The 27,121-nt window shown below is 42.5% G+C and overlaps 3 protein-coding genes across 3 annotated transcripts; all 3 read left to right on the top strand.

Moving 5' to 3' along the window:
• Nucleotides 1-552: 552 nt before the first annotated feature.
• On the top strand, nucleotides 553-14,587 carry LOC309344633 (cytochrome P450 2J4-like). Its single transcript, XM_081867245.1, has 9 exons — nucleotides 553-909; nucleotides 1,935-2,097; nucleotides 7,595-7,744; nucleotides 8,413-8,573; nucleotides 10,092-10,268; nucleotides 10,796-10,931; nucleotides 11,593-11,780; nucleotides 12,638-12,776; nucleotides 13,489-14,587. Exons 1-9 carry the CDS (start codon nucleotides 709-711, stop codon nucleotides 13,662-13,664), a joined length of 1,491 nt encoding a protein of 496 aa, XP_081723371.1. The 5' UTR covers nucleotides 553-708; the 3' UTR covers nucleotides 13,665-14,587.
• On the top strand, nucleotides 2,810-4,907 carry LOC309344232 (uncharacterized protein; the record flags this gene model as incomplete). Its single annotated transcript, XM_081866481.1, has 3 exons — nucleotides 2,810-4,487; nucleotides 4,695-4,851; nucleotides 4,889-4,907. The coding sequence occupies exons 1-3, from the start codon at nucleotides 3,239-3,241 to the stop codon at nucleotides 4,905-4,907; spliced, it is 1,425 nt and encodes a 474-aa protein (XP_081722607.1). The 5' UTR covers nucleotides 2,810-3,238.
• Nucleotides 14,588-15,778: 1,191 nt separating the features above from the next.
• LOC309344632 (cytochrome P450 2J4-like) lies at nucleotides 15,779-25,561 on the top strand. Its single transcript, XM_081867244.1, has 9 exons — nucleotides 15,779-17,765; nucleotides 19,038-19,200; nucleotides 19,324-19,473; nucleotides 20,137-20,297; nucleotides 21,362-21,538; nucleotides 22,070-22,205; nucleotides 22,866-23,053; nucleotides 23,594-23,732; nucleotides 24,636-25,561. Exons 1-9 carry the CDS (start codon nucleotides 17,565-17,567, stop codon nucleotides 24,809-24,811), a joined length of 1,491 nt encoding a protein of 496 aa, XP_081723370.1. The 5' UTR covers nucleotides 15,779-17,564; the 3' UTR covers nucleotides 24,812-25,561.
• Nucleotides 25,562-27,121: the final 1,560 nt, after the last annotated feature.

Below are 27,121 nucleotides of genomic sequence, written 5' to 3'. Positions count from 1 at the left end.
GTGCTGTAAACACACTGATGGAGCCAATCCAGAGCTCCTGGCAATGGATTTGCATTGCACAAAATTTCCCCCTTCTACATGGTCTGCTACTGGCTAAAACTATCTTAGTAATAGAGGGCTCTCCATTGATCCCTGACTGTTGACCATACAACCTAGAGCTGTTGGGAGTTGGAGACCAAAAACATCTGGAGAGGTGCTGGTCAGTATGTTGCCAAAGCGAAATCTAACCCATGCAATACTGAACAGAAGGCAAGCAGGTTGACTTCTCTGGCTCCTTAGGCAGCGGGCAGAGATGCTGAAACTACCACTGGTTCAAACATGTTAGGAACAGAAGACATTCTCCACAGTAAACATTTTAAATTTATTTATGGACAGTGCTTTGATTTGTACTGGCAGAAAACCCCTTAGAAATGTCATGAAGGAAAGTATCCTTTACTGTTTCACAAAAGTGAAAACAGGAAGGAAATATTCTAATTCAGAAAGCGGCTGTTCTCCACACTCTTCCCCGCCCCCTTGGTACAGTGAGTGATTAAGTCATCTCCTTCCTGCATTTTTGTGAGCGTGATATATAATATATGCAAACTTTGCCCTTATTTCAGGAACTTTAGCCAAGAGGGTGGGTGTGGCTGCTGTAGCTGGAGCAGAATCAAGTTTCCCTTGACACAATGCCATCTGTGCTGACATAAGAACACCTAGAAGGGTTTGAAGATGTTGCTCCAGCTGCTCTCTGTCCTCTGGGAGGCCTTGTCCCTGCAAGTTGTTCTGGTGTTTCTGGCAACATTTCTACTTATTGCTGATTACAAGAAACAGATTCGCCCAAGGAATTACCCCCCAGGGCCCAGGCCTCTTCCCTTTCTGGGTAGCACACTACATCTGGATTTCAAGAAGCCTCAGATTTCAGCACGAAAGGTAAGGACGGAGGAAAGAGCTTTAGGGTGGTGTGGGAAGTTTCTCCCTATAGGATGCCCAGCCAAGTGGGCGCAAAATTGAGAAAATCTATTTGAGGGTGCCAGATTTTGGCCTCACTCACCACCTAACAGCTATTTGTAACAAACCTGTGTCCACAACTGCCATTTGCTTTCTATGGCTGGCAGAATATTGTGTGTGTGCATGTAGGTACTTACATTGTACATAGGTACATAGGTACATTACATGTAGGTAGGTACATTGCCCTACCTTCACTCCCCCTTTATCTTTGCAACAGCTTTACTACATGCAAATAAGCAGCAACTCTTGTGAATAGATTGCAGGTGGAGGATGGAGGGGGCCTGTCCATTTACAGCCCCTGGAAACCATTTGACAGCAATCAAAGCTTCCTTCTGCCATATTTCTTTCTCCCTCTCCCTCCAGTCTGCCAACAAATGGTGGAGGATGGAGGGGGCCTGTCCATTTACAGCCCCGGGAAACCATTTTGGCAACTCTTCTGTCCCTGATATATTCGACGGCAATCAAAGTTTCCTTCTTCTATACAGGCATTCAAGAAACCTCAGGTACACACACATAAAATCTCAATTCTTTCTCACTCTCCCTGCAGTCTGCCAACAGATTAATATATAACATATTAGATAGGATATTATATATTCTTCCTCCATCTCCATTCAGGTTCTAGGGCTGCTCAGTGATGCTAATACTCCAGTGACACATAATGTGGCATTTTTGTGCTGGTGACAAAAAAGATCAGGGAGAAGAACCTGGACAAAACTGCAGTAAACTGTAAGGGAGATTCATAGGTCTAAACTGGAAAAAAAACCTATGTTGTGTGGAGTCCCCAATCTACGCATGCATTTGCACTTTATAGTTTTGACAATTCAGGCAGTGGCTCTGTTTTTTATATACAATTATATAGATATGTTGATACATCTTCTCCTGATAGTATTTTGTCATGGACTTTGGCTAGTACAATAAAGCTTATTCACCTTACTGTCTCCATTCAGCTTGCAGAAAAATATGGCAATGTATTCGGCCTTCAGACTGGAAACATAAGGATTGTGGTTGTGAATGGATTACACCTGGTGAAAGAGGCTCTTGTCCATCAAGGAGAATATTTTGTAGATCGACCAAAATCCCCTGTTCTTGATAAGATATTTGGGTCACTTGGTAAGTTTCCTTTACTATAGTCAATGATTTAGATGATTAAAATTGCTTTTTTAATTATATGTACTGATTGTACAACCTTTTAGATTATTAGATGTTTTCTTAATTTAGGGTTACCAGACGTCCCTGTTTCCAGGGGACAGTCCCCGGATTTGCGAATAAGTCCTTCAACAAATTCCATCCCCGGAATGTCCCCGGATTTCATCTAATGTCCCGGGAAACGCAGCCTATCGGAGCAGCCTCCCAACATCTGTGAAGATAGGCTTCACGCTGCCTATCAGAGCTTGCGTGCAAGCAGGAGGGGGCAGGGATCTCTCAGTTAGGCAACGGCAAGGGGAGGGGATCCCTGCCCCCTCCTGCTTGCACGTAAGTAGGAATGGGATTGGGGCTGTTCCGATTGGAATGGAGGCATCGCACTGCCTGAGCCTCGCCGCCGCTCTCAGCCCTCCTTCTCCACCTTCCATTGCTGACCCACCGTGCACCGCCTCCCCACCCACCCCCACCACCAAAGAACCAACAACTCAGGGGCTGCCTAGGCTGATGGAGAAAGGAGATAGAAGCATAGGAGGAAGGGGAAACATGGTGGTTGAGGTCAAGGCAGCGGCGGCCCCTCTCCCACTGCCATCACTGTAGCATCACTGTCCTGAACGTGTAGTATGTATGTATGTATGTATGTATTGGGAGGAAGATGGCGGCGCAAGCACTTGCAGCGGCTCGGCACTCCGAAGACCGGTTTTCAGTGAGCTGTGTTTTATTTTTATCTGTGAACTTACTGCTGCTATGGACTGTGAACACTCAGCGACAAGTAATTTATAGTCGTCAAGAGCTCTTAAGTATCAGCAGAGAAGGTTGCAGCCAGGAGGTCTCAACCTACAACATTCCAGCTGAGCTTATCAGAGAGCCTCCATATCTTGCATATCCTTGGGATACTCCCCTTGCTCTCCTGGCCAGAAAGAAAAGGAAACGGAGAGGGCGTAAGCAGAAGAGGGGCTGTAGGGCCGGACTACGAGTGAGGCTAAGTAAAAATCCTCACAAGCCTGCATTGCCAAGTCTCCTTGTATCAAATGTTAGATCTTTACCCAACAAGGTAGAGGAGTTGGAACTTATTACCTCTCGGCAGAAAAGTATCCGGGACTGTTGTGTTATGGTCCTTTTAGAGACGTGGCTGGATTCCTCCTTTCCACAGGGACTTTTGCAGCTAGAAGGACGCTCAGTAATTAGAGCGGATAGAACCGCCGAATCCGGGAAGAGTAGAGGAGGAGGAATCTGCGTTTATATAAATAACAACTGGAGCTCGGACATTAAACAAATGGACACGCATTGTTCTCCTGACTTGGAGTACCTAGTGGTGAAGTGCCGCCCTTTTTATTTGCCACGTGAGTTTAATGTTGTCATAATAACAGCGGTGTATATACCTCCCGATGCAAATACTACTACAGCTATGGGTCACCTGCTAACTGCTATTAGCAAACAGCAGCGGGCCTACCCGGATGGAGCATTTGTGGTTGCTGGTGATTTCAATCGAGCCGATTTAAGGACTGTGCTTCCTAAGTTCCACCAGTATGTTGATTGTCCCACTAGGGGGGGAAATACCCTAGACCGAGTATATAGCAACATCATGCATGGATATAAGACCAAGCCCTTGCCCAATTTGGGACAGTCAGACCACATATCCTTACTTATGATACCATCATATAGACCTCTCGTACGCAGAATTAGACCATCAACTAGAGAGATACGAGTGTGGCTAGCAGGTGCACCCGAGCAACTTCAAGATTGCTTTCGGAACACTGAATGGTCACTTTTTGTGGAGAATAATGTGGACACATATGCTTCAATAGTACTGTTCTATGTCAAAAGCTGCATTGATGTCGTTACTACCACCAAACAAATACGGGTGTTTCCTAACAACAAGCCCTGGCTAAACAGGGATGTGTATCTTCTGTTAAAGGCAAGGAATGCTGCTTTTCACTCTGGCGATGCGCAACAGTATAGAGAAGCTAGAGCCAAACTGAAAAAGGGCATTAGGGATGCCAAAGCCATGTACTGCCGGAGGATCGAAAAGCATTTTGAGAGCTCCAACCCTCGTCGTGTATGGCAAGGCCTGCGACAAATTACAGGGCAAAATATTAAAAACGAACTGGCTAACAGCAGTGCGCACCTGGCTGATCAGCTGAATCAATTCTTCAGTCGTTTTGAGGTGGGAACTGGAACCACCGTCACTACAGCATTGGCTACCAGCACATCATCAGGAACTATTACTGATAAACAACCACTTTTATTACAGACCTCCGACGTACAACGTGCTTTTCGGAGCATTAATATTAGGAAGGCAGCTGGACCGGATGGAATTATGGGACGAGTTATTAGGGACTGTGCTGCAGAATTAGCTGGTGTATTTACGGACATTTTTAATCTATCCCTGTTGCAGGGTTCTGTCCCTACCTGCCTGAAGACATCGATTATACTGCCAGTCCCTAAACAGTCAGTGGTGGTATCTCTCAGTGACTACAGACCAATAGCCCTAACATCTGTCGTTATGAAATGCTTTGAGAGATTGGTGCTAGATTATATTAAGGCTGGTCTTCTATCCACTCTAGACCCGTTCCAGTTTGCATACAGAAGAAATAGATCTACTGATGATGCTATTTCCATCGCTGTCCATACTGTACTGAGTCATCTAGAACGACAGGGAACCTACGCAAGGCTGTTGTTTGTGGACTACAGTTCTGCCTTTAATACAATTCTACCAGACAGGCTATTCCTTAAAATGACCAATTTGGGTATACATCAGAAGATCTGTTTGTGGGTAAGGAATTTCCTGACCGATAGGCCGCAGACAGTGAGAATGGGACCTTACTATTCTTCTAATCTAGTATTAAGCACAGGAGCCCCTCAGGGGTGTGTGTTAAGCCCCTTTCTCTATTCCCTGTACACATTTGACTGCACCCCACTGTATAAGTCCAACACAATCATCAAATTTGCGGATGATACAACAGTGGTGGGGCTCATTAGTGAGAATGATGAGGCTGCTTATAGGAAAGAAGTACAGGGGTTAATTCAATGGTGCAAAGAAAATAATCTTATGCTTAACACAAAAAAAAACCAAAGAACTCATAATTGATTTTAGGAGAAAGAAAAGTGTATTTTTACCATTGCACATAAATGGCGAGGAGGTGGAGAGGGTTGGTAGTTTTAAATACCTGGGCACCTACATCTCTGAGGACCTCTCATGGACTGCAAATATTAATATGGTTGTGAGGAAGGTGCAGGGGAGGTTGTATTTCCTGAGAATGCTCAGGGGATTGAATCTATCTCAGCACCTACTTCTGTCCTATTATCATAGTACCATTGAGAGTGTCTTAACCTATAGTATATTATCGTGGTATGGGAGCAGCTCTGGAATGGATAAAAAAGCTTTACAGAGAATAATTAAAATTGCCCAGAATGTTATTGGGCTCCAACTACCAACCCTGGATGAGATCTTCACGTCTCGCAGCTTGAAGAAGTCACACAATATCCTGAGAGATCCCACCCATCCTGCTCACAACCTCTTTGAACTGTTGCCTTCGGGCAGAAGATATAGGACAATGAAAACACGAACCACACGCCTTCTGAATAGTTTCTATCCAAGAGCTCTGATTGCACTAAATAATGATCTCAGGGCCAGTTGTAAGAAATAGCAAGCAGTGAGTAGTAAGGAATGAGATAGGTTTTGGGTTATGCTATGCTTCTAATAGGTTGTGTTATATTCTGGATTATGTATGTTTTAATAGATTATGTCTGAATAGGATGAGAGAGTTGGAGATATGTGCAAATGTGTATGTGAATCCGGTCTTGGGTGTTTGATTTTCGTTGTTGTGTATACTGTGTATATACGGACAATGACAATAAATTTATCTAATCTAATGTATTTAAAGTGTCCCCAGATTCATTGGAAAAAATCTGGTAACCTTATCTTAATTCACTTTTCCATTTCTTTCATCTTTAAACAAAAGTAAACTAATAAGATTTGTCATAGATGTAGACCTGCAAAACTAGATTAACAGCTCACAGTTCAGTGTTGGGTGGCAATCAGAGTCTGGCTGTGTAGTGCATCAAACAGCTTGTCATTATTGGTCTGCAATTGTTAGAGGTGGAGGAATATGGGAGTTTTTCTTTCATTCAGTTCCTCATTTATCTGTTGTTCAGTTTGCCACACTTCTACATCCAATAATGTTTCAGTTAATGTATTGTTTCAGGCAGTGAGAATGAATTAAAATTGCATTAAATTGCACCTGAGCTGACTTTCTGCCCCATCCCTAGTAGTGATGGAATAATATGCTGTCGTTAAGCACTATATGGAAGCAGCAGGTAGTATCTTTTTCACAGCCATTTTTGAGTCCACAGCTGCCTTGACCAACTACATTCTTTCCATGGTACCCCTGTGGGGTTCAGGAGCCCAGTTGTGTCTCCCCTTGCCTGCAGAGCTGGCAGCCTCTCACCCTTTTTTGAGCACTCTCCCTTGTGGAGTGTTCCCTCAGCCTCCTCTCCTCTCCCCTCTCCTTGGGAGTCCTCTAGGCAGCCACTGCTGCCATCCTTGGTCTCTGAGCTCCCCCACCTCCTTGCCAAAGAGAGGTGCCTCCTCACACTGCCCCACAGGGGCCTGGAACTTGTCTGTCCCAACAGCAAGGACTGGCTGGCTGGGCTCCCTAACCCACTTGCCTCCTTGTTCCGTGGCCACCGATACTACACTTGATCTTAGCCAAAAGGCCGAGAAGCGATTATTATTTTTCCCACGTGCACAAGTTGTTATTTATGTGTCGTTTTTACCTGTATGGGCCTATGGCCGTAAATAAAATTACTATAATTCCGTGGCCACCTCAGCTCCTGACAACCAGCACACCCAGAACATTCACTCGCGGAGCTCGTAACCAGGGCTGCTGCAACAAACAGCCACACAAGCCTTTGGGAGGCAGAGATGCTAGAGGGCATCAGAGGAGGGAGGGAAGGAAAGAGGGTCAGAGACCAGTGTTGCCCACAGCACTCTTAACCATAATTCAAGGCACCCTAGGGTACCATGGCACTCTGGTTGCAAACCACTGAGCTAAGACTTCCCTGTGATTGTGTCCATTTAGGAAAGGGAGGGCATTGGGAAGTGAAACAGGTCCAGTTCAGAGGTCACTGTCCACAGATGCCCAACATATAGACCTCCAGGTATAGGGCAGTATATAAATTCAAACAACAACAACATATAGCAAAAATGTTATGCAAATGAAACAGCAAAGAGAAATATGTTAATAGTGAGCAGAACCCAAGTGGGGATGCAGCATGCTGGAACTCATGTCAAGTGGGCCTGTGGCCAAGGTCCAGGTCACATTTTCAAATGCCTTGCAGTCTTGCCAACATAATAAGTAGGCAAGCAGAATAAAGGGAAAGAGACAGGAATCCATCTTGGAATTGAAAGGACTGCTAAATCTTACTTACTTGCTGTATGTACTTATTACTCCTTCCCATCTAGGACTGGTCTTCTCTAATGGTCTCATCTGGAAACATCAAAGACGGTTTGCCTTATCAACACTCAGAAACTTTGGTTTGGGCAAAAGGTCTTTAGAAGAAAGAATACAGGAAGAAAGCCGTTACTTAAAGGAAGCAATAGAAGCTGAGAAAGGTGAGAACCAGAATCAACAAACCTGGGGCGTATTTACGCTGCCATTTTCTATGAACAAGATCAAAAATACATTAGCCAGAGTGCGAAGCTCTTTAGCATTATTTCTTCACGTAAACGTAGCTCTGCTTGGACAGGAATAACCCTGTGATGGCGAAGGGGGTGTTGATAGGAAGCTCCACTGAGGCTCATTATGGTGCAGAAAAGTTCTAGTGTGAAGCTCTGTGTTGAAACCTGCCATGGGAGCTAAAAGCCCCTGAACTAGAACAGACTTAAGAACAAAGATGGAGTGTTTGGGCTGAGAAGGTGTGCAGATTTTGATGATTTTGACAACCAACATCACAAATAGAATAGGATTTGAAGTGCAATCATTTTGGTATATTTTGGTATATACTGTCTTTGAGATGGTCCTTACCCTTTTTGACAGCCATTGTTACAGAATAATCCTTGTCTATGGAGAATATAAATGCTCACTTGAAAATATAAATAGATCTCAGAGTCCTGGGTGTCCCAGGTTAAATTACAGGATATGATGTTAATACCGATGCTTTCTTTGGCTAAAACAAATTCTACCCCTTCCACACTCATCCACTTTCCCCTCCTTCTTTTTTTGTTATATGGAAGCTAGAAGCACCCCAATTCCTTCTGCACCATTTTCTCTCTCTCCCCAGGGCAGCCATTTGACCCTCACTTTCAGATTAATAATGCTGTTTCAAATATCATCTGTTCCATCACTTTTGGGGACCGCTTTGATTACCATGACAGTCGTTTCCAGAAGCTACTGCACTTGCTCGATGAGGCATTGCTTCTTCAGGGAAGTGTTTGGAGTATGGTAGGTCTTCTCTGAGTTCTTTTGCATATAATCACAAAACAATTGCTTGGGCTCCAGTGACATTCCCACATTATTGTTGACTGTGAAATCATTTGCTTTGGTCCTCCTTTATCTTCATGTTCAGATTTCTGTTTTTCCTGTATTCAAGCATCTTGTTCCATCCATTTTCCTTTGCCCCCTAGTGTTGTTTATAAAAGCACTGAAGATGAAAAGGTTGGGATGTGTTCAGTAACGTAAAGTGGGAGGCCAAATCATGTGTTACAGCACAGATAAGATTTTTATTGGGGGGAATAACATGTGTGACTGCATAAAATCTCTATGTATGTGAACAGAGTGAGGCCATCACAAATGGTATACATAGAGTGAGCTGCCATTGTTCTGCCCCAGCTTCTGACAACCTAGGAGTTCAAAAGCATAGCAGTGCAAGTATATAAATAGGTACTGCTGTAGTAGGAAGGTAAACGGCATTTCCGTACACTCAGGCGTCCATCACGGTGACCCGTTACGCTGGAAGGGGTTTAATCATGTTGGCCACATGACCCGGAAAGCTGTCTGTGGACAAATGCCGGCTCGTTGGCCTGAAAAGACAGATGAGCGCCGCCACCTCATAGTCGCCTTTGACTGGACTTAACTGTCCAGGGGTGCTTTACTTTACCTACATGGACTAATTCTACACACACACCATTTACAATCTGTGAATTGACACCCCATGCAGATGCATAACATTAAAGGGAAACTCTACATATTCATGACATGAGCAGGCATTGATACATACAGTTTTCAAAATGGCAATCATCTTCATAGGAAGTCGATCAGTGAATTAGAAGGTGTGCTTGCAAAAATCAGCACCATGATGCCATTTAATCTGCAATCCATACATTTCTAACCAAGAAGTGAAGACATTGCCATGGGGTCTGTCAGGCCTGGTCGTTGTCCTCTTCAGATCACCACATGAACGCTTCTTGTTCTTTTATAACTTTTTATTGATTATTAACAAAACAATCTTATAAACAGTTCTTAAATATTATTCCTCAGAGTGACTTATTTCAGATACCTTCTGAGCTCTGCTTCTCCATGACCAGCCACTCTCAAAATGGCGAACGCGCCCTTCCCTTCACTTTCCCGCTCTTTTTTCTAACCTCCTGGCTAGAGCTGGCTTGTATCTCCCCTCCTCCGAATCTGAGCTAGAACTTAACCCTTGCCTTTCCTGGGAACAGCCGGTCCCTCCCTGTTGTTCTTCTTGTTCTCTTCTATTAGATTCACTGCTCTCCTTCCCCCCTTGGGGAATGATTTCTCCCTCTGATAAACTGGAAACTTCTAACTCTTCCCTGACAGGGTCCCATCATAAGCAGTGGTGAGTACAATATTTGCTCTGGTTCCAAGAGAGTCTGCCATCTTTGAGCCTGTGCACACCAGCCTTTATTACTGCTAGCTCCTTTCCCATGACAATGACATGATGTGAATGTTTTTGAGAGGGTTTTCCCTTCACATATGTGATGTTAGTGTTTGTTTCCTCAGATGTATGATCTCTTTCCCTATGTCATGAAATACCTGCCGGGGCCACATCACACACTTTTTAAAAAATGGGGGCAGCTGAAATACTTTGTGAGAGAAATCATTGAAAAACACAAAGAAGACTGGAACCCATCTGAATCCAGAGACTTCATTGATGCCTACCTAAATGAAATGGCCAAGGTGAGAGATGAAAAGGATAGAAGGTAGATATAATTTTGATAATAAAAATGATAGTAGCAGAAGGCAGAGAAACAATTTTTAAAACCAGAAATAACCATGTGGCCCATAATGGCTGACCACATTTCAATGTTTCCATTGAGTTTATTATTCTAGAAAAAATAAATTTCTGCATATGCATGAACTCATGTATTTCGTGGGGAGACAATTCTCCATTCTTTCACTGCTGGGATTTTACCACTTGTCAGTGGTGAGCGAGAGCAAACAGTTGACATGACCAAAAGAATCATTGTAGTAAAGGCCATCCAATGCCTCAGTTGTCTGAATAAACCTCCTCTAGGGCTTTGGCGTCCTTGACCAGAACAATCCCAAACTTCATGCCAGCATCAGTGATTCACAGGACTGTTGTCTTGACCTTCCTAGATGCAGGATTAGAGTCACTGAATCCCCTAGTGATCTCTTGACTTGTGGATCTGACAGGATGGTGTTTTTAATGGCAGCTTAACTCCCTAGTGCATTTTTGTTTTAAGGAGGATTCTGTTTCCAGTTTCCATGAAGAAAACCTTCTACATTCAGCACTGGATCTGTTTCTTGCTGGAACGGAAACAACTTCTACAACCCTGCGTTGGGGTTTGCTGTATATGGCCATTTATCCAGATATTCAAGGTAGAACTGTAGTTGGCTCATTTGTCTTTCATTACTTTGGGTTGTGCATAACAAAGGCCTACTGAAAGCAAACATCAATATATAATTTTATCATTAGATGCTGAAAAGGTCTTTGACAAAATATATAAACAGTATATGGTGGCTGTACTAAACTAATGGTGGCTGGATTTCCTTTGGAATGCAAAAAAATGGATTAAGATATCATATGATTCACCCTCATCTAGAGTAAAAGTAAATGCCATGTTTTCTGCTACTATAGAGGAGCTAGACGGGGATGTCCACTTTCACCTTTGTTTTTCAATATTTGCATGGAACCCTTAGCTTGCGCTATTAGACAACATAGGTACTGTTGATCTATGGAGAAATACATAATTCAGTTTAATACAAATTGGTTTCATCTGCAGATGATATTCTTTTGTTTATTTCTAAATCCTCATTTGCTGATGCAGATCATACGTGCCTTTCCTAAAATATCCGGATACTCTGTTGACTGGTCCAAATGAAAATTGATTCCAATAAGTGAAAATTTGGTTACCTATTCATTTAAGGAGTATCAATTCTGTATCTGCTCAAATCCATTAAATATTATAGATGGGCCATCCCTACAGATCTTAGAAAATGTCTATCCTTGTGTTGATGGGAGATTTTCTTTTATTTGCAGCAAAAGTCCAAGCGGAAATAGATTCTGTGATTGGCCAGTCTCGCCAGCCAGCGATGGATGACAGGGACAGAATGCCATACACCAATGCAGTTGTTCATGAAATTCAAAGAATAAGCAACATTATACCTTTGAATGTGCCTCGGTTGACAACAAAGGACACTACACTGGCTGGGTTTCATATTCCCAAAGTAAACATTAAGAAGATATACCTTTCTCATAAGCCTTTCCTCTTCTCTTGAGATGTGACAACTTGATGCCAAAGTTCTAAGTCAGGGATAGCCAGTGTGCTGCTCCCAAGATGCTGTTGAACTCCTTCTGCTTGAGCCAGCATGGCCACTGGGCAGGGTCTGGGGTGTTCTTTGGGCACATCAAGATCTGGAGTGGAGGGAAGGGGGTATAGCTAGATAGACATTTGGTTATTTCCAACTCCTGGCAAAAATGGATTCCAAGCGCAGTCTGTACCATTTGTATGGATAGCTAGTTACTTTCTTTTCTTTTCGCTTTTTTAAACCTGACCATTACTAATAACCCAAACTGCAACACCTGGCATCTGGTGTTTCCTATCCTACTTTGAATATACAGTCATATCTTGGGTTGAATACGCTTCGAGTTGAGCGTGTTCGAGTTGCACTCCGCGGCAAGCTGGAAGTAATGGAGTGCGTTACTTCCGGGTTTCGCCGCTTGCGTATGCGCAGATGCTCAAAATGACGACACGCGCATGCGCAGAAGCGGCAAAAAGTGTTATGTGTGCGTGTGCAGACGTGCCGTCGCTAGTTACGTTTACCTCTAGATGCGAACGGGGCTCCGTAACGGATCCCGTTCGTATCTAGAGGTACCACTGTATTTTAAAATTGAACCTGTGTTTTTGTGAGATGTGGTTCAATGAATTACTTAATAATGCATAAAAAATATCACATTCAAAACATTCTTTCTGAGTTGGACTTGGATCTAGGAGGCTTAGTACTGCTGTAGTTGCACAGATCAAAACACAAAGATTTCTTTGCAAGTTTTATTCTACCACTTTTCTCTGCTTCTTCTTTGGCAGGACACTATATTACTTACCAACCTGACCTCACTGCTCTTTGATGAGGATGAGTGGGAAACACCCAATGTGTTTAATCCTGGTCATTTCCTAGAGAATGGTCAGTTCAGAAAAAGGGAAGCGTTCCTGCCATTCTCTGCAGGTAACAAATGTTGATGCGTGGCTTCTTAGAATTGCAACAGAGACTACATGACGATGGCTTGGTTGTGGGAAGTCTGGTGTATTACAGGGCTCAGCACCCAATTGAGGCCAGTGGTCACATTTGAGATTATGAGGAAGTACTGTGGATGCAAGTCACAAAATGACTACTATAGGAGGTGTGATTTTACACAAAATGGTGTTGGTATACTCTTCCCCCTTCCTCCACACCCAGTAAGCAGTGTGGATTTTTGAGGGAATAGTTTCAGAGCTTTCTCAGGTGCCCTAAGTGGGAGGGGTGCTCCACCAGCCGTTGGGTAGACAGCAGCTGATGTATTTTTTCATAGTTTCCTCAAGGAAGAGAAACCCACTTCCATCTTGACCTTGAGGAACTGAGCTCTGTTTGCCACACCCTTAGCTAAGATTAGGGAGATTCCTAATAAAATATATTTGAAATTTATATCATATGCAGTTTTAGAGAAAAAATAAATTCATTTAACTCAAATATATCTATTCAAAATTCAGTAAAACCATGATCATATTTGTTCAGTGTTCCCATTTGCTTGACTGAGAAGTAGGAACGACCTCTATGTTTATTTTGCAACAACATAATTACTTTTTAAATTATTTGATCTGCCCATGTTATTTAAATTGTGCCACTCAGTGGAGAGCTTTTGCTCTCCACTGAAACAGTCTTTTTCCTCCTTGTCTTCTAGGAAAGCGTGCCTGTTTGGGAGAGCAGTTGGCGAGGACTGAGCTCTTCATTTTCTTCACTGCCCTAATTCAGAAGTTCACTTTCCAGGCTCCAAAGAATGAGACATTAAGCCGTGAATTTAGGATAGGTTTGACCGTGTCTCCCCTGCCATACCGGATATGTGCATTCTCTCGCTAAGGGGACTTACTTTATGTCATTACCGTTTCTTTAAAAAGTAGGATCAGTTTATGGTGCAGGAACAGATCTATGGTTTAATCCTAATTGTGTTTAGCCAGAGTTCAGTAGGGCTTAACCCAGGTGAGCAGGATTGGGACTGCAGCCTGTTCGTTTAAGCAGAGATTTCCACACTTTTTAGACATGCATCATTTTGCGACACAGTTATTTGGTTTTAATAGCAAACCAGAGGTTAAACTAACCCCTTATAAGAGATACGGACATATATCATGCAACACCCCTGAACACTGCAGTCGACACACTAATGATGACACATGCTTTGGAAAGCTCTGTTTTAAAGCGTATTCAAAGCACATTTGCCCCCTCAAAGAATTTGGGCAACTAGGGTTTATGGGTACTTGGAATTGGAGCTCCCTGAAGGATAAATTCAATTTCCGAGGATTCTTGTGGGAATGTGTGTATGCAGATCATAATGATACATTGATGAGGATCCAAATTCCATCCTCCCACTTCTTGTTCCAGGGTGTATGTCTATCCACCATCCCATTATTTTAAAAAAATAATAATAATGTCCTGGCTGTGGTGAAGAAAAGGCATTCCTTTGTTTGTAGGAATCTGTGTGCTTACAACTCAAGATAAAACCCTAATGTAATTCCTTCCTTTGTTTATAAAATAAAAAAAATGTTGCTTGGAAATTTTTGTTACATAACCACTTCATAGAACCATAGACTCATTGAATTTTGCAAGGGACCCCAAGTGTATTCTATTTCAAACACCTGCAATGCAGGTATCTTTTGCCCAATATTGGGCTTGAACCCATGAACCTGAGGTTCTTGCTGTTGTGTATTGGTGGCCCCAACCCCAAGGCAAATCTTACAGTAAATGTGCTTATAAATACAGTAAAATTTATGGGTTTAACTCTTGAATGTTGCCTAGGTTTTATTATTTTCCAAAACCATTATTGTTGTGCTTTAATATACAGTGGTACCTTGGGTTACATACGCTTCAGGTTACAGACTCCACTAACCCAGAAATAGTGCTTCAGGTTAAGAACTTTGCTTCAAGATGAGAACAGAAATAGTGCTCCTGCGGTGTGGCGGCAGCAGGAGGCCCCATTAGCTAAAGTAGTGCTTCAGGTTAAGAACAGTTTCAGGTGAAGTACGGACCTCTGGAACGAATTAAGTACTTAACCCGAGGTACCACTGTACTACATAGTGGATAACAAGGTGAAAACTGAGTCTGCAAAGTGTTTTCCATGAAAATAGTTAAAAGTGGCAATTTGGCTGTCTGGGAGTGCATAGTGCTGACATTCACAGGGGCAGGGGCAGAGGAGAATGCCACGCAGAAGATACACACTCCCTTTCCTTATGATTGTGTGCAGAGTCCACTTGGAAAAGTTCAAGTTGAAATTTCCTTGGGATATTGCACCTACAGTTCTTCAAGAGTTTGGGGCTCGATGTATGCTTGGCCAGAACCAATCTCTGCTGTGGTGTTCTTTGGGAGAAGGAACGTGGAGTCTTATTATTGAATAATCATGGAGCAGATAAAGGCTTACTGTCATCTCTTTATAAAATTATATTGGATGCCACTGTAGGTGGACCAGATGGTTAGAAGTTGTGCTGGGAACAAAATATCCAGCTTGACCAATATAGCTGGGCATGTATTGATACAAATGGGTTTGGGGAGAAGGTGCATATAGAAAACTCTCAAATAATGCCACGGGATGTACTCCTTACTCCAACTTATTATTCATCTTCTTCCAGTGAGTAAGGACAATAATGAAAGTTTGGAACAATTTCACCTGTATTGATCTGAATTCTAGCATATAGCCTTCCTGGAGAAACTCTCTCATAGATTACAGGTGTTGTGGGGGGACAGAAAAGAGATCAAATTCCAGCTATTTGGTTTCCTTTCATTTGAACATAAGAATGGACTTGGCATAGCTGGATAGCTCAAACAATATATAAATTGGTGAAGATATCCTGACGTCCATTGGGAAATATTGTTTGCCAGTAAGAATTTTTGCAAGAAGGTGACAGAAGAGGAAAACAACTCCTAAATATTAAGGTGCTGCTTTTGATAACATACTAAGTTTATATCAATTCTATTGTCATGTGTCATATCTCATCTTGAATTACCATTGTGCGATCCGGATAAAGATAGCAGATGCAAAATCTCTTTGACAACATGTTCCCACAACCATAACTATCAACACTTTGACAACAGACAATTCAAAATGTGAAGGACTTATCAATGCATATGCTTTACGTTGACATTTGTGGCCTCCAAGATGGTACCAATAAGCACTAAATTGATCTCAGGCACCTTTCCTACACACCAAGGCCTCTTTCTCCCACATTTATTTTTTATTTTAAATGAGGATTTTTTTAAAAGCTCAGTTGTTTGGTTGGAAGTGAGGGTCTGCAATTTTTTTGTGCTTTGGTGTGTCTAGTTTATCTGCTTTTGGGTGGGTGCAAGTGGCTTGTTTGGCTCTGGGGACAGAGCTTTTCTGAGCATCACTATTATTTCTTCTGTGAAATAGCTACTTCCTGGTTCCCACAATAGTTTCAGAAATACCCCTGGGTCCTAAAAGGTGGGAGCCACTGGTTTCCACAGCAATAATTTAGCGACTAGGTTCTTTCATACCTTGACCTCCAGCAGCAGAAGTCCATGCTGTTGTAGCTTGCAGCCATTGTGCCGCCACGTGCACAGAGGCAGGAACAAGGGTTTCCTTCAGCTCCACAGTAGACACAATTCCACCTGTCCAGCTGATTATCATCAGTTTTCGTATTCTTGTATTTAAGATGGGGAACCAAGGCTAAGAGATCATGGCTTGGCTAAGACTAGTACTAGATGGTATAGTAGCACTCACTGGACCTCCCAAGAGCTGAGTTGCTCCTGCTTACTGGGAGCCAACCTAGCAGTTCAAAAGCATGTCAAAGTGCAAGTAGATAAATAGGTACTGCTCCAGCGGGAAGGTAAACGGTGTTTCCATGCGCTGCTCTGGTTTCGCCAGAAGTGGCTTAGTCATGCTGGCCACATGACCTGGAAAAACTGTCTGCGGACAAATGTCAGCTTCCTCGGCCAATAAAGTGAGATGAGCACCACAACTCCAGAGTTGTCTGCAACTGGATTTAACTGTCCGGGGTCCTTTACCTTTACTGGGAGGGGAAAAGCAACACAACGGTGATGTTGGTGGGCTGTAAACACACCAATGAAGCCAATGCATTTGCATTGCACAAAGTTTCGCCCTTCTACATGGTCTGCTACTGGCTAAAACTATCTTAGTACAAGATGTCTGTCCAGTGATCCCTGACTGTTGACCATACAACCTAGGGCTGTTGGGAGTTGGAGACCAAAAACATCTGGAGAGGTGCTGGTTCCCAGTCAGTCAGGTCAGTCTGTTGCCAAAGCAAAATCTAACGTATGCAATACTGAACAGAAGGCAAGCAGGGTGACTTCTCTGACTCCTTAGGCAGCGGGCAGAGCTGCTGAAACTACCACCGGTCCAAACATGTCAGGAACAGAAGACATCCTCCATAGTAAATGTTTTTAATTTCTTTATGAAAAGTGCTTTGATTTGTAGTGGCAGAAAACCCCTTAGAAATATCATGAAGGAAAAGATCCTTTACTGTTTCACAAAAGTGAAAACAGGAAGGAAATATTCTAATTCAGAAAGCGGCTGTTCTCCACACTCTTACCCGCCCCCTTGGTACAGTGAGTGATTAAGTCATCTCCTTCCTGCATCTTTGTGGGCGTGATATATAATATATGCAAACTTTGACCTTATTTCAGGAACTTTAGCCAAGAGGGCGGGTGTGGCTGCTGTAGTGGAGCTGCATAAAGTTTCCCTTGACACACAGCAGACTGTTCTGACATAAGAACACCTAGAAGGGTTTGAAGATGTTGCTCCAGCTGCTCTCTGTCCTCTGGGAGGCCTTGTCCCTGCAGGTCGCTCTGGTGTTTCTGGCAACATTTCTACTTATTGCTGATTACAAGAAACAGATTGGTCCAAGGAATTTCCCCCCAGGGCCCAGGCCTCTTCCCTTTGTGGGTAACATGCTGCATACGGATTTCAAGAAGCCTCATATTTCAGTAGGAAAGGTAAGGATGGAGGAAAGGGCTTTAGGGTTGTGTGGGACGTTTCTACCTATAAGGTGCCCAGCCAAGTGGGCACAAAATTGAGAAGATCCATTTGGGGGTACCAGATTTGGGCCTCACTCACTACCTAACAGCTATTTGTAACAAATTTGTGTCCTTAACTCCCATTTGCTTTCTATGGCTGGCAGAATATTGTGGGTGTGGGTGTGTATGTATGTGTTGTTGTACATTGCCCTACCTTCACTCTACCTTTATCTTTGCAACAGCTTTGTGTGGTAGACTAGGCTAAGTTATAGGTAAAGGTAAAGGGACCCCTGACCATTAGGTCCAGTCGTGACTGACTCTGGGGTTGTGGCACTCATCTTGCTTTATTGGCTGAGGGAGCCGGCGTACAGCTTCCAGGTCATGTGGCCAGCATGACTAAATCACTTCTGGCGAACCAGAGCAGTGAACAGAAACACCGTTTACCTTCCCGCCGGATCGGTACCTATTTATCTACTTGCACTTTGATGTACTTTCAAACTGCTAGGTTGGCAGGAGCAGGGACTGAACCATGGGAGTTCACCCTGTCGCAGGGATTCGAACCGCCGACCGTCTGATCGGCAAGCCCTAGGCTCTGTGGTTTAACCCACAGCGCCACCCATGTCCCTAGGCTAAGTTACTACATGCAAATAAGCAGCAAGTCTTGTGAATAGATTGCAGGTGAAGAATGGAGGGGGCCTGTCCATTTACAGCCCCTGGAAACCATTTTGGCAACTCTTATGTCCCTGATATATTTGACGGCAATCAAAGTTTCCTTCTTCTATACAGGCATTCAAGAAACCTCAGGTACACACACATAAAATCTCAATTCTTTCTCACTCTCCCTCCAGTCTGCCAACAGATTAATATATAACATATTAGATAGGATATTATATATTCTTCCTCCATCTCCATTCAGGTTCTAGGGCTGCTCAGTGATGCTAATACTCCAGTGACACATAATGTGGCAGTTTTGTGCTGGTGACAAAAAAGATCAGGGAGAAGAACCTGGACAAAATTGCAGTAAACTGTAAGGGAGATTCAGAGGTCTAATCTGGAAAAAAACAACACTATGTTGTGTGGAGCCCCCAAACTACACATGCGTCTGCACTTTATAGTTTTAACAATTCAGGCAGTGACTCTGTTTTTTATATACAATTATATAGATATGTTGATACGTCTTCTCCTGATAGTATTTTGTAATGGACTTTGGCTAGTACAATAAAGCTTATTCACCTTACTGTCTCCATTCAGCTTGCAGAAAAATATGGCAATGTATTCGGCCTTCGTTATGGAAGCACAAGGGTTGTGGTTGTGAATGGATTACACCTGGTGAAAGAGGCTCTTGTCCATCAAGGAGAATATTTTGTAGATCGACCAAAAGCCCCTGTTGTTGATAAGTTATTTGGGTCACTTGGTAAGTTTCCGTTACTATGGTCAATGATTTGGATAATTAAAATTCCTTTTTTAATGATATGCACTGATTGCTAAATCTACTTACAGTACTTGCTGTACATGCTTATTACTCCTTCCCATCTAGGGCTGGTCTTCTCTAATGGTCTCATCTGGAAACAACAAAGACGGTTTGCCTTATCAACACTCAGAAACTTTGGTTTGGGCAAAAGGTCTTTAGAAGAAAGAATACAGGAGGAAAGCCGTTACTTAAAGGAAGCAATAGAAGCTGAGAAAGGTGAGAACCAGAATCAATAAACCTGGGAAATATTTACGCTGCTATTTTCTATGAACAAGATCAAAAATACATTAGCCAGGGTGCGAAGCTCTGTGGCATTATTTCTTCACGCAAATGTAGCTCTGCTTGGACTGGAATGACCCTGTGATGGCAAAGGGGGTGTTTATAGGAACCTCTTTGTGGTACACAAAAGTTCTAGTGTGAAGCTTTGTGCTGGAACCTCAAGGCCACTGAACTAGAACAGAATTAAGAACAATGATGGAGTGTTTGGGCTGAGAAGATGTGCAGATTTTGATTATTTTGACAACCAGCATCACAAATAGAATAGGGTTTGAAGTGCAATCATTTTGGTATATTTAGGTATATACTATCTTTGAGACTGTCCTTACCCTTTTTGACAGCCATTGTTACAGAATAATCCTTACTGTGGAATAATCCTTGTCTATGGAGAATATAAATGCTCACTTGAAGATATAAATGGGCCGCAGAGTCCTGGGTGTCCCAGGTTAAATTACAAGATATGATGTTAATACGAAATGCTTTCTTCGGCTAAAACAAATTCTGCCTCATCAACACACAACCACTTTCCCCACTTTCTGTTTTTGTTATATGGAAGCTAGAAGCACCCCAATTCCTTCTGCACCATTTTCTCTCTCTCCCCAGGGCAGCCATTTGACCCTCACTTTCAGATTAATAATGCTGTTTCAAATATCATCTGTTCCATCACTTTTGGGGACCGCTTTGATTACCATGACAGTCGTTTCCAGAAGCTACTGCACTTGCTTGATGAGGCATTGCTTATTCAGGGAAGTGTTTGGAGTATGGTAGGTCTTCTCTGAGTTCTTTTGCATATAACCACAACACAATTGCTTGGGCTCCAGTCACATTCCCACATTATTGCTGACTGTGAAATCATTTGCATTGGTCCTCCTGTTTCTTCATGTTCAGATTTCTGTTTTCCCCGTCCTGTTCATTCAAGCATCTTGTTCCATCCACTTTCCTTTTCCCCCTAGCATTGTTTATTAAAGCACTGAATATGTAAAGGTTGGGATATGTTCAGTAACGTAAAGTGGGAGGCCGAATCATGTGTTACAGCACAGATCATATTTTTAATGGGGAGAATAACATGTGTGGCTGAATAAAATCAAGGTGTGTGAACAGAGTGAGGCCATCACAAATTATATACATAGAGTGAGCTGCCATTGTTCTGTCCCAGCTTCTGCCAACCTAGCACTTCGAAAGAATACAAGTAGATAAATAGGTACTGTTGTGGCAGGAAAGTAAAGGCATTTCTGTACGCTCTGGCACTCATCATGGTGACCTTTTGCACCAGAAGTGGTTTATTCATGCTGGCCACATGACCCAGAAAGCTGTTTGTGGAGAAATGCCAGCTCCCTCGGCCTGAAAAGCAAGATGAATGCTGCATCCCATAGTCACCTTTGACTGGACTTAACTGTCCAGGGGTCCTTTGCCTTTACATGGATTAATTCTACACATACACCACTTACAATCTGTGTGTGAAGATGCATATCATTAAAGGGAAAATCTACATATTCGTGAGATGAGCTGACATTGATACATACAATTTTCAAAATGGTAATCATCTTCATGGGAATTACAAGTTGTGCTTGTAGAACTAACCACAATGTTGCCATTTGATTTGCAATCTGTACATTCTAACCAAGAAGTGAAGACATTGCCATGGGGTCCCATCGTAAGCAGTGGTGAGTGCAATATTTGCTCTGGTTCCAAGAGAGTCTGCCATCTTTGAGCCTGTGCAAACCAGCCTTTATTACTGCTAGCCTATTTCCCATGACAGCAGCATGATGTGAATGTTTTTGAGAGGGTTTTCCCTTCACATATGTGATGTTAGTGTTTGTTTCCTCAGCTGTACAATATCATTCCCTCTGTCATGAAATACCTGCCAGGGCCCCATCATACACTTTTTAAAAAATGGGAGCAGTTGAAATCCTTTGTGAGAGGAATCATTGAAAAACACAAAGAAGACTGGAACCCATCTGAACCCAGAGACTTCATAGATGCCTACTTAAATGAAATGGCCAAGGTAAGAGAAATAAAGGACAAAATGTATATGTATATATTTAATAATAAAATAGTAGCAGAAGGCAAAGAAACAATATTAAAACCAGGACTAGTCTTGTGGTTTGTCTGAGTTGCCCCTAATGGCTGACCACATTTCAATATTTCCATTGAGTTTATGACTTCAGACAAAATATATTTCTGCATGAACAGGTCAATATATTTTGTGGGGAGACACCTCCTCACTTGTTCACTGCTGGGATTTCACCACTTGTCTGTGGTTTGTGAGAGCAAACAGTTGACATGACTAAAAGAATCACTGCCTCAGTTGTCTGAATAAACCTCCTCTAGGGCTTTGGCATCCTTGACCAGAACAAACCCATACTTTATGCCAGCATCAGTGATTCACAGGACTGTTGCCTTGAGCTTCCTAAATCCTGGACACTCTTCAGGAGTAGAGCCCTTGCATCCCCTAGTGATCTCTTGACATGTGGGTCTGACAGTAGGATGGTATTTTTAATGGCTGCTTAACTCCTTGGTGCATTTCTGTTTTAAGGAGGATTCTGCTTCCAGTTTCCATGAAGAAAACCTTCTACATTCAGCACTGGATTTATTTCTTGCTGGAACGGAAACAACTTCTACAACCCTGCGTTGGGGTTTGCTGTATATGGCCATTTATCCAGATATTCAAGGTAGAACTGTAGTTGGCTCATTTGTCTTTCATTACTTTGGGTTGTACATAAGAAAGGCCTACTGAAAGCAAACATCAATATATAATTTTATCATTAGTTGCTGAAAAGGTCTTTGACAAAATATATAAACAGAATATGGTGGCTGTACTAAACTAATGGTGGCTGGATTTCCTTTGGAATGCAAAAAATGGATTAAAATATCATATGATTCACCCTCATCTAGAGTAAAAGTAAATGCCATGTTTTCTGCTACTATAGAGGAGCTAGACGGGGATGTCCACTTTCACCTTTGTTTTTCAATATTTGCATGGAACCCTTAGCTTGCGCTATTAGACAACTTAGGTACTGTTGATCTATGGAGACATACATAATTCAGTTTAATACAAATTGGTTTCATCTGCAGATGATATTCTTTTGTTTATTTCTAAATCCTCATTTGCTGATGCAGATCATAGGTGCCTTTCCTAAAACATCCGGATACTCTGTTGACTGGTCCAAATGAAAATAGATTCCAATAAGTGAAAATTTGGTTACCTATTCATTTAAGGAGTATCAATTCTGTATCTGCTCAAATCCGTTAAATATTATAGATGGGCCATCCCTACAGATCTTAGAAAATGTCTATCCTTGTGTTGATGGGAGATTTTATTTTGTTTGCAGCAAAAGTCCAAGCGGAAATAGATTCTGTGATTGGCCAGTCTCGCCAGCCAGCGATGGATGACAGGGACAGAATGCCATACACCAATGCAGTTGTTCATGAAATTCAAAGAATGAGCAACATTATACCTTTGAATGTGCCTCGGTTGACAACAAAGGACGCTACACTGGCTGGGTTTCATATTCCCAAAGTAAACATTAAGAAGATATACCTTTCTCATAAGCCTTTCCTCTTCTCTTGAGATGTGACAACTTGATGCCAAAGTTCTAAGTCAGGGATAGCCAGTGTGCTGCTCCCAAGATGCTGTTGAACTCCTTCTGCTTGAGCCAGCATGGCCACTGGGCAGGGTCTGGGGTGTTCTTTGGGCACATCAAGATCTGGAGTGGAGGGAAGGGGGTATAGCTAGATAGACATTTGGTTATTTCCAACTCCTGGCAAAAATGGATTCCAAGCGCAGTCTGTACCATTTGTATGGATAGCTAGTTACTTTCTTTTCTTTTCGCTTTTTTAAACCTGACCATTACTAATAACCCAAACTGCAACACCTGGCATCTGGTGTTTCCTATCCTACTTTGAATATATTTTAAAAACTAACCTGTGTTTTCAAAACATCCTTTCTGAGTTGGACTTGGATCTAGGAAGCTTAGTACAGCTATAGTTGCACAGATCTAAACACAAAGAATTCTCTGCTCGTTCCAATCTGCCCTCTTCTTTGCTTCCTCTTTGTCAGGGAAGCTTCTTGGCCACCAACTTGACCTCACTGCACTTTGACGAGGATGAGTGGGAAACACCCAATGTGTTTAATCCTGGCCATTTCCTGGAGAATGGTCAGTTCAGGAAAAGGGAAGCGTTCCTGCCATTCTCTGCAGGTAACAAAAGTTGATCCATGGCTCCTTAGAATTGCAACAGAGACTGCATGATGATGGCTTGGTTGCTTGGAGCCTGGTGTACTACAGGGGTCGCCTCCCTATTGGGGCCTGTGGTCACATTTGGGATTGGGAGGAAGTACTGTGGATGCAGGGGACGCGAGTGGCCCTGTGGGTTAAACCACAGAGCCTAGGACTTGCTGATCGGAAGGTTGGTGGTTCGAATCTCCACGATGGGGTGAGTTCCTGTTGCTCGGTCCCTGCTCCTGCCAACTTCCTACTAAATAGATGGATTTTGTCAGGGGACTGATTTATAAATCCGGGGACTGTGCCCGAGAAACGGGGATATCTGGTAACCTTACCATAGGAGGTGTGAAGTTACACAAAATGGTGTTTCTATACTCTTCCCCTCCCCCCCCCCCGTAAGCCATGTGGATTTTTGAGGGAATATTTGCAGACATTTTTCTCAGGTGCCGTAAGTGGCACAGGTGCTCCAGAAGTGGACAACAGCTGATGTATTTTTTCATAGTTTCCCCAAGGAAGAGAAACCCACTTCCATCTTGAATTTGAACTGTTTGCCCACACCCTTAGCTAAGATATATGCAGATTAGGTAGATTCCTAATAAAATATAATTCAAATTGGTTTTTTTCTCCAAAACTGCATATGAGATAAATTTATGTAACTCAATTATAGCTATTCCAAATTCAGTAAAACCATGATCATATTTGTTCAGTGTTCCCATTTGCTTGACTAGGAAGTAGGACCGACTCCTATATTTATTTTGCAACAACATAATTATTTTTTAACTTATTTGGTCTGCCCGTGTTGTTTAAATTGTGCCACTTTTCACAGTAGCAAAAGCTCTCTCAACTAAAACAGTCTTTTTCTCCCCCACCCCCTTCTAGGAAAGCGAGCTTGTCTGGGAGAGCAGCTGGCGAGGACCGAGCTCTTCATTTTCTTCACTGCCCTAATTCAGAAGTTCACTTTCCAGGCTCCAAAGGATGTGACATTAAGCTGTGAATTTAGGATAGGTCTGACCGTGTCTCCCCTGCCATATCGGATATGTGCATTCTCTCGCTAAGAGGGCCCACTTTACATCATTGCCGTTTCTTCAATAAGTAGGATTAATTTATGGTGTAGGAGCAGAACTTTGGCTTAATCCTAATTGATTGATTTGAATAACAGAATTTGAATGAGGGGGTGAAGCGGAGATAGCAAACAAGAAATGAAACTAGACAAAGAGTCCTGTTTTCCTTTCCTCCCTCACAATGCAGTAGTTTCAATGTTTCAACTTCCTTCTTAATCTAGCTGAGTAGACTTGTGTACATTGTAAGGTTAGTTAACTATGCAGGCAATTCTCTTTGAGTGCCTGGACTTTAGCCCAACTCCTAGCCTTTGACATCCATCCACCCACCCACTTCTTATTTGCAGAGAACAGTTTCTATGGAATACCTGTCTCAGGTGTGTCCAGGCAAGTTAACACAGACAACTGGAATTAGCAGCTCTTTAGGACCCTGGGGTTTTTTCTTTCACCAGGTGTCCCAAACATCTCAGATTGGCTGAAAGCATAGAAGCAGGTGTTGCTTGTTTTACTCTCTCTTTCCTTGGGAGAGAGAACAAATGGCTTCCTTTAAGGAAGGTCAAGACAATGGTGGGGTCCCCTAGCTGACACTGGTCCAGTTCAAAAGAGGGTAGAGCACACATCTTCCTGCGTAGCTCTGACGCGTCTTGTCCAGGAGGAAGACAGCTGGTAGGTGCTGCTGCTGCTGGGGGGCTCCAAAATGGGGGGCTCCTGGGAGGTTGTGGGCTTATGCTGGCCCTAGCAGCAGTGAGAAAAAGGCATTGCTTTCCTTTTAAGGATATGTGTGATCACAACTGAAGATAAAAATCTTTTTTTTTTTTTAATAATAATTTTTATTAAGTTTTCACAACATAAACGTAACAACATAAACTTAACAAGAAAAAATAACAATACAACATAGAAAAAGAAAAAAAAACACAGATCATACAAACTTGAAGACTTCCCCATACCTCACCTGTTCTGCACCCTTATTTCAGAATTCTCTCTAGCAACCCTTCAGTCAATTTTTACATATCTCCTCCTTAAAACTTCTTCCCTATGGTTTATAGTTTACAGCTGTAAATCTTTATTTCTTACCCCTCGACATCTTTTCAGTCCTTAATTTGACAACAATTCTCAAGATACACTTTAAATTTCTTCCAGTCCTCCTCCACCGCCTCCTTCCTCTGGTCACGGATTCTGCCGGTCATCTCTGCCAGTCCCATATATTCAATCACCTTCGTTTGCCATTCTTCCAGAGTGGGTAGTTCTTGCAACTTCCAATACTTTGCTAGTAGTATTCTTGCTGCTGTGGTGGCGTACATAAAAAAAAGTCCTATCCTTCTTTGGTACCAATTGGTCCACCATACCCAAGAGGAAGGCCTCTGGTTTCACAACTGAAGATAAAAATCTAATGGAATGCCCAGCATATGTTTATAAAATCTAAATGCAAAGTTTTATTGTTCTTCTAAATATCCTAAGGTAAGGTAAAAAGGTAAAGTACCCCTGGATGATTAAGTCCAGTGGAATTTGACAATGGGATGCAGCGCTCATCTCTGCTTTCAGGTTGCTCAGAGTTGGATTGTAGTCAATGGATTTTCCACAGGTTGTATTGTTTTTTCAGAAGCATTATTGTTGTGATTCAATAAACATAGTGGATAACAAGGTTAAAACCAAGTCTGCAAAGTGATTTCCATAAAAATAAAAAATTCCTTCCAGTAGCACCTTAAAGACCAACTAACTTAGTTCTAGGTATGAGCTTTCGTGTGCACGCACACTTCTTAAAGTGGCAATTTGGCTGTTAGTGGGAAATTGCAAGTTTAAACCACAAGGGAATATTAGTTCCACGTTATACTGCAACATCATATGCCATAAGCATAGCAATTGCTAAAGACTGACTGATTTTGTAGCTCTGTTTCATTTCTAATTAATGAATGGTGTTCTAAAGTGAAATTCCCACAGCCGGGCTCTATTCTGTTAAGCTAAAAGGAACACAAACAATTGTAAAAGATGGAGCATTTACTGGGACTACTGGCTTGTTACTCAGAGGGATTTAGATAGAAATAGCTTGTAGCTGCAAACATGAAATATTTTAACAAGTAAGGACCAGGATTTGGGAAGACCTTTCTTTCTTGGCCTGACTTTTCATTTTAGTGCAGAGTTCTTCAATCATGGGTCTCTGTATGTTGCTGTACTACAACTCCCATCATCCACACCTGGCTTAATCAATGAGCAAGGATGATTGGAGCTGTAATCCAGCAACATTTGAGGCTACTTTAGCATGCATTGCTGTCATTCACAGGGCAAGCAGCAATGTCACTCTGAAGACAT

This window comes from Podarcis erhardii (genome assembly GCF_964252035.2).
Source record: "Podarcis erhardii genome assembly, chromosome: 6".
NCBI classification, from domain to species: Eukaryota; Metazoa; Chordata; class Lepidosauria; order Squamata; family Lacertidae; genus Podarcis; species Podarcis erhardii.
The sequence above is the reverse complement of the archived record's forward strand: the minus strand, read 5'-3'. Positions and strand labels throughout refer to the sequence as shown.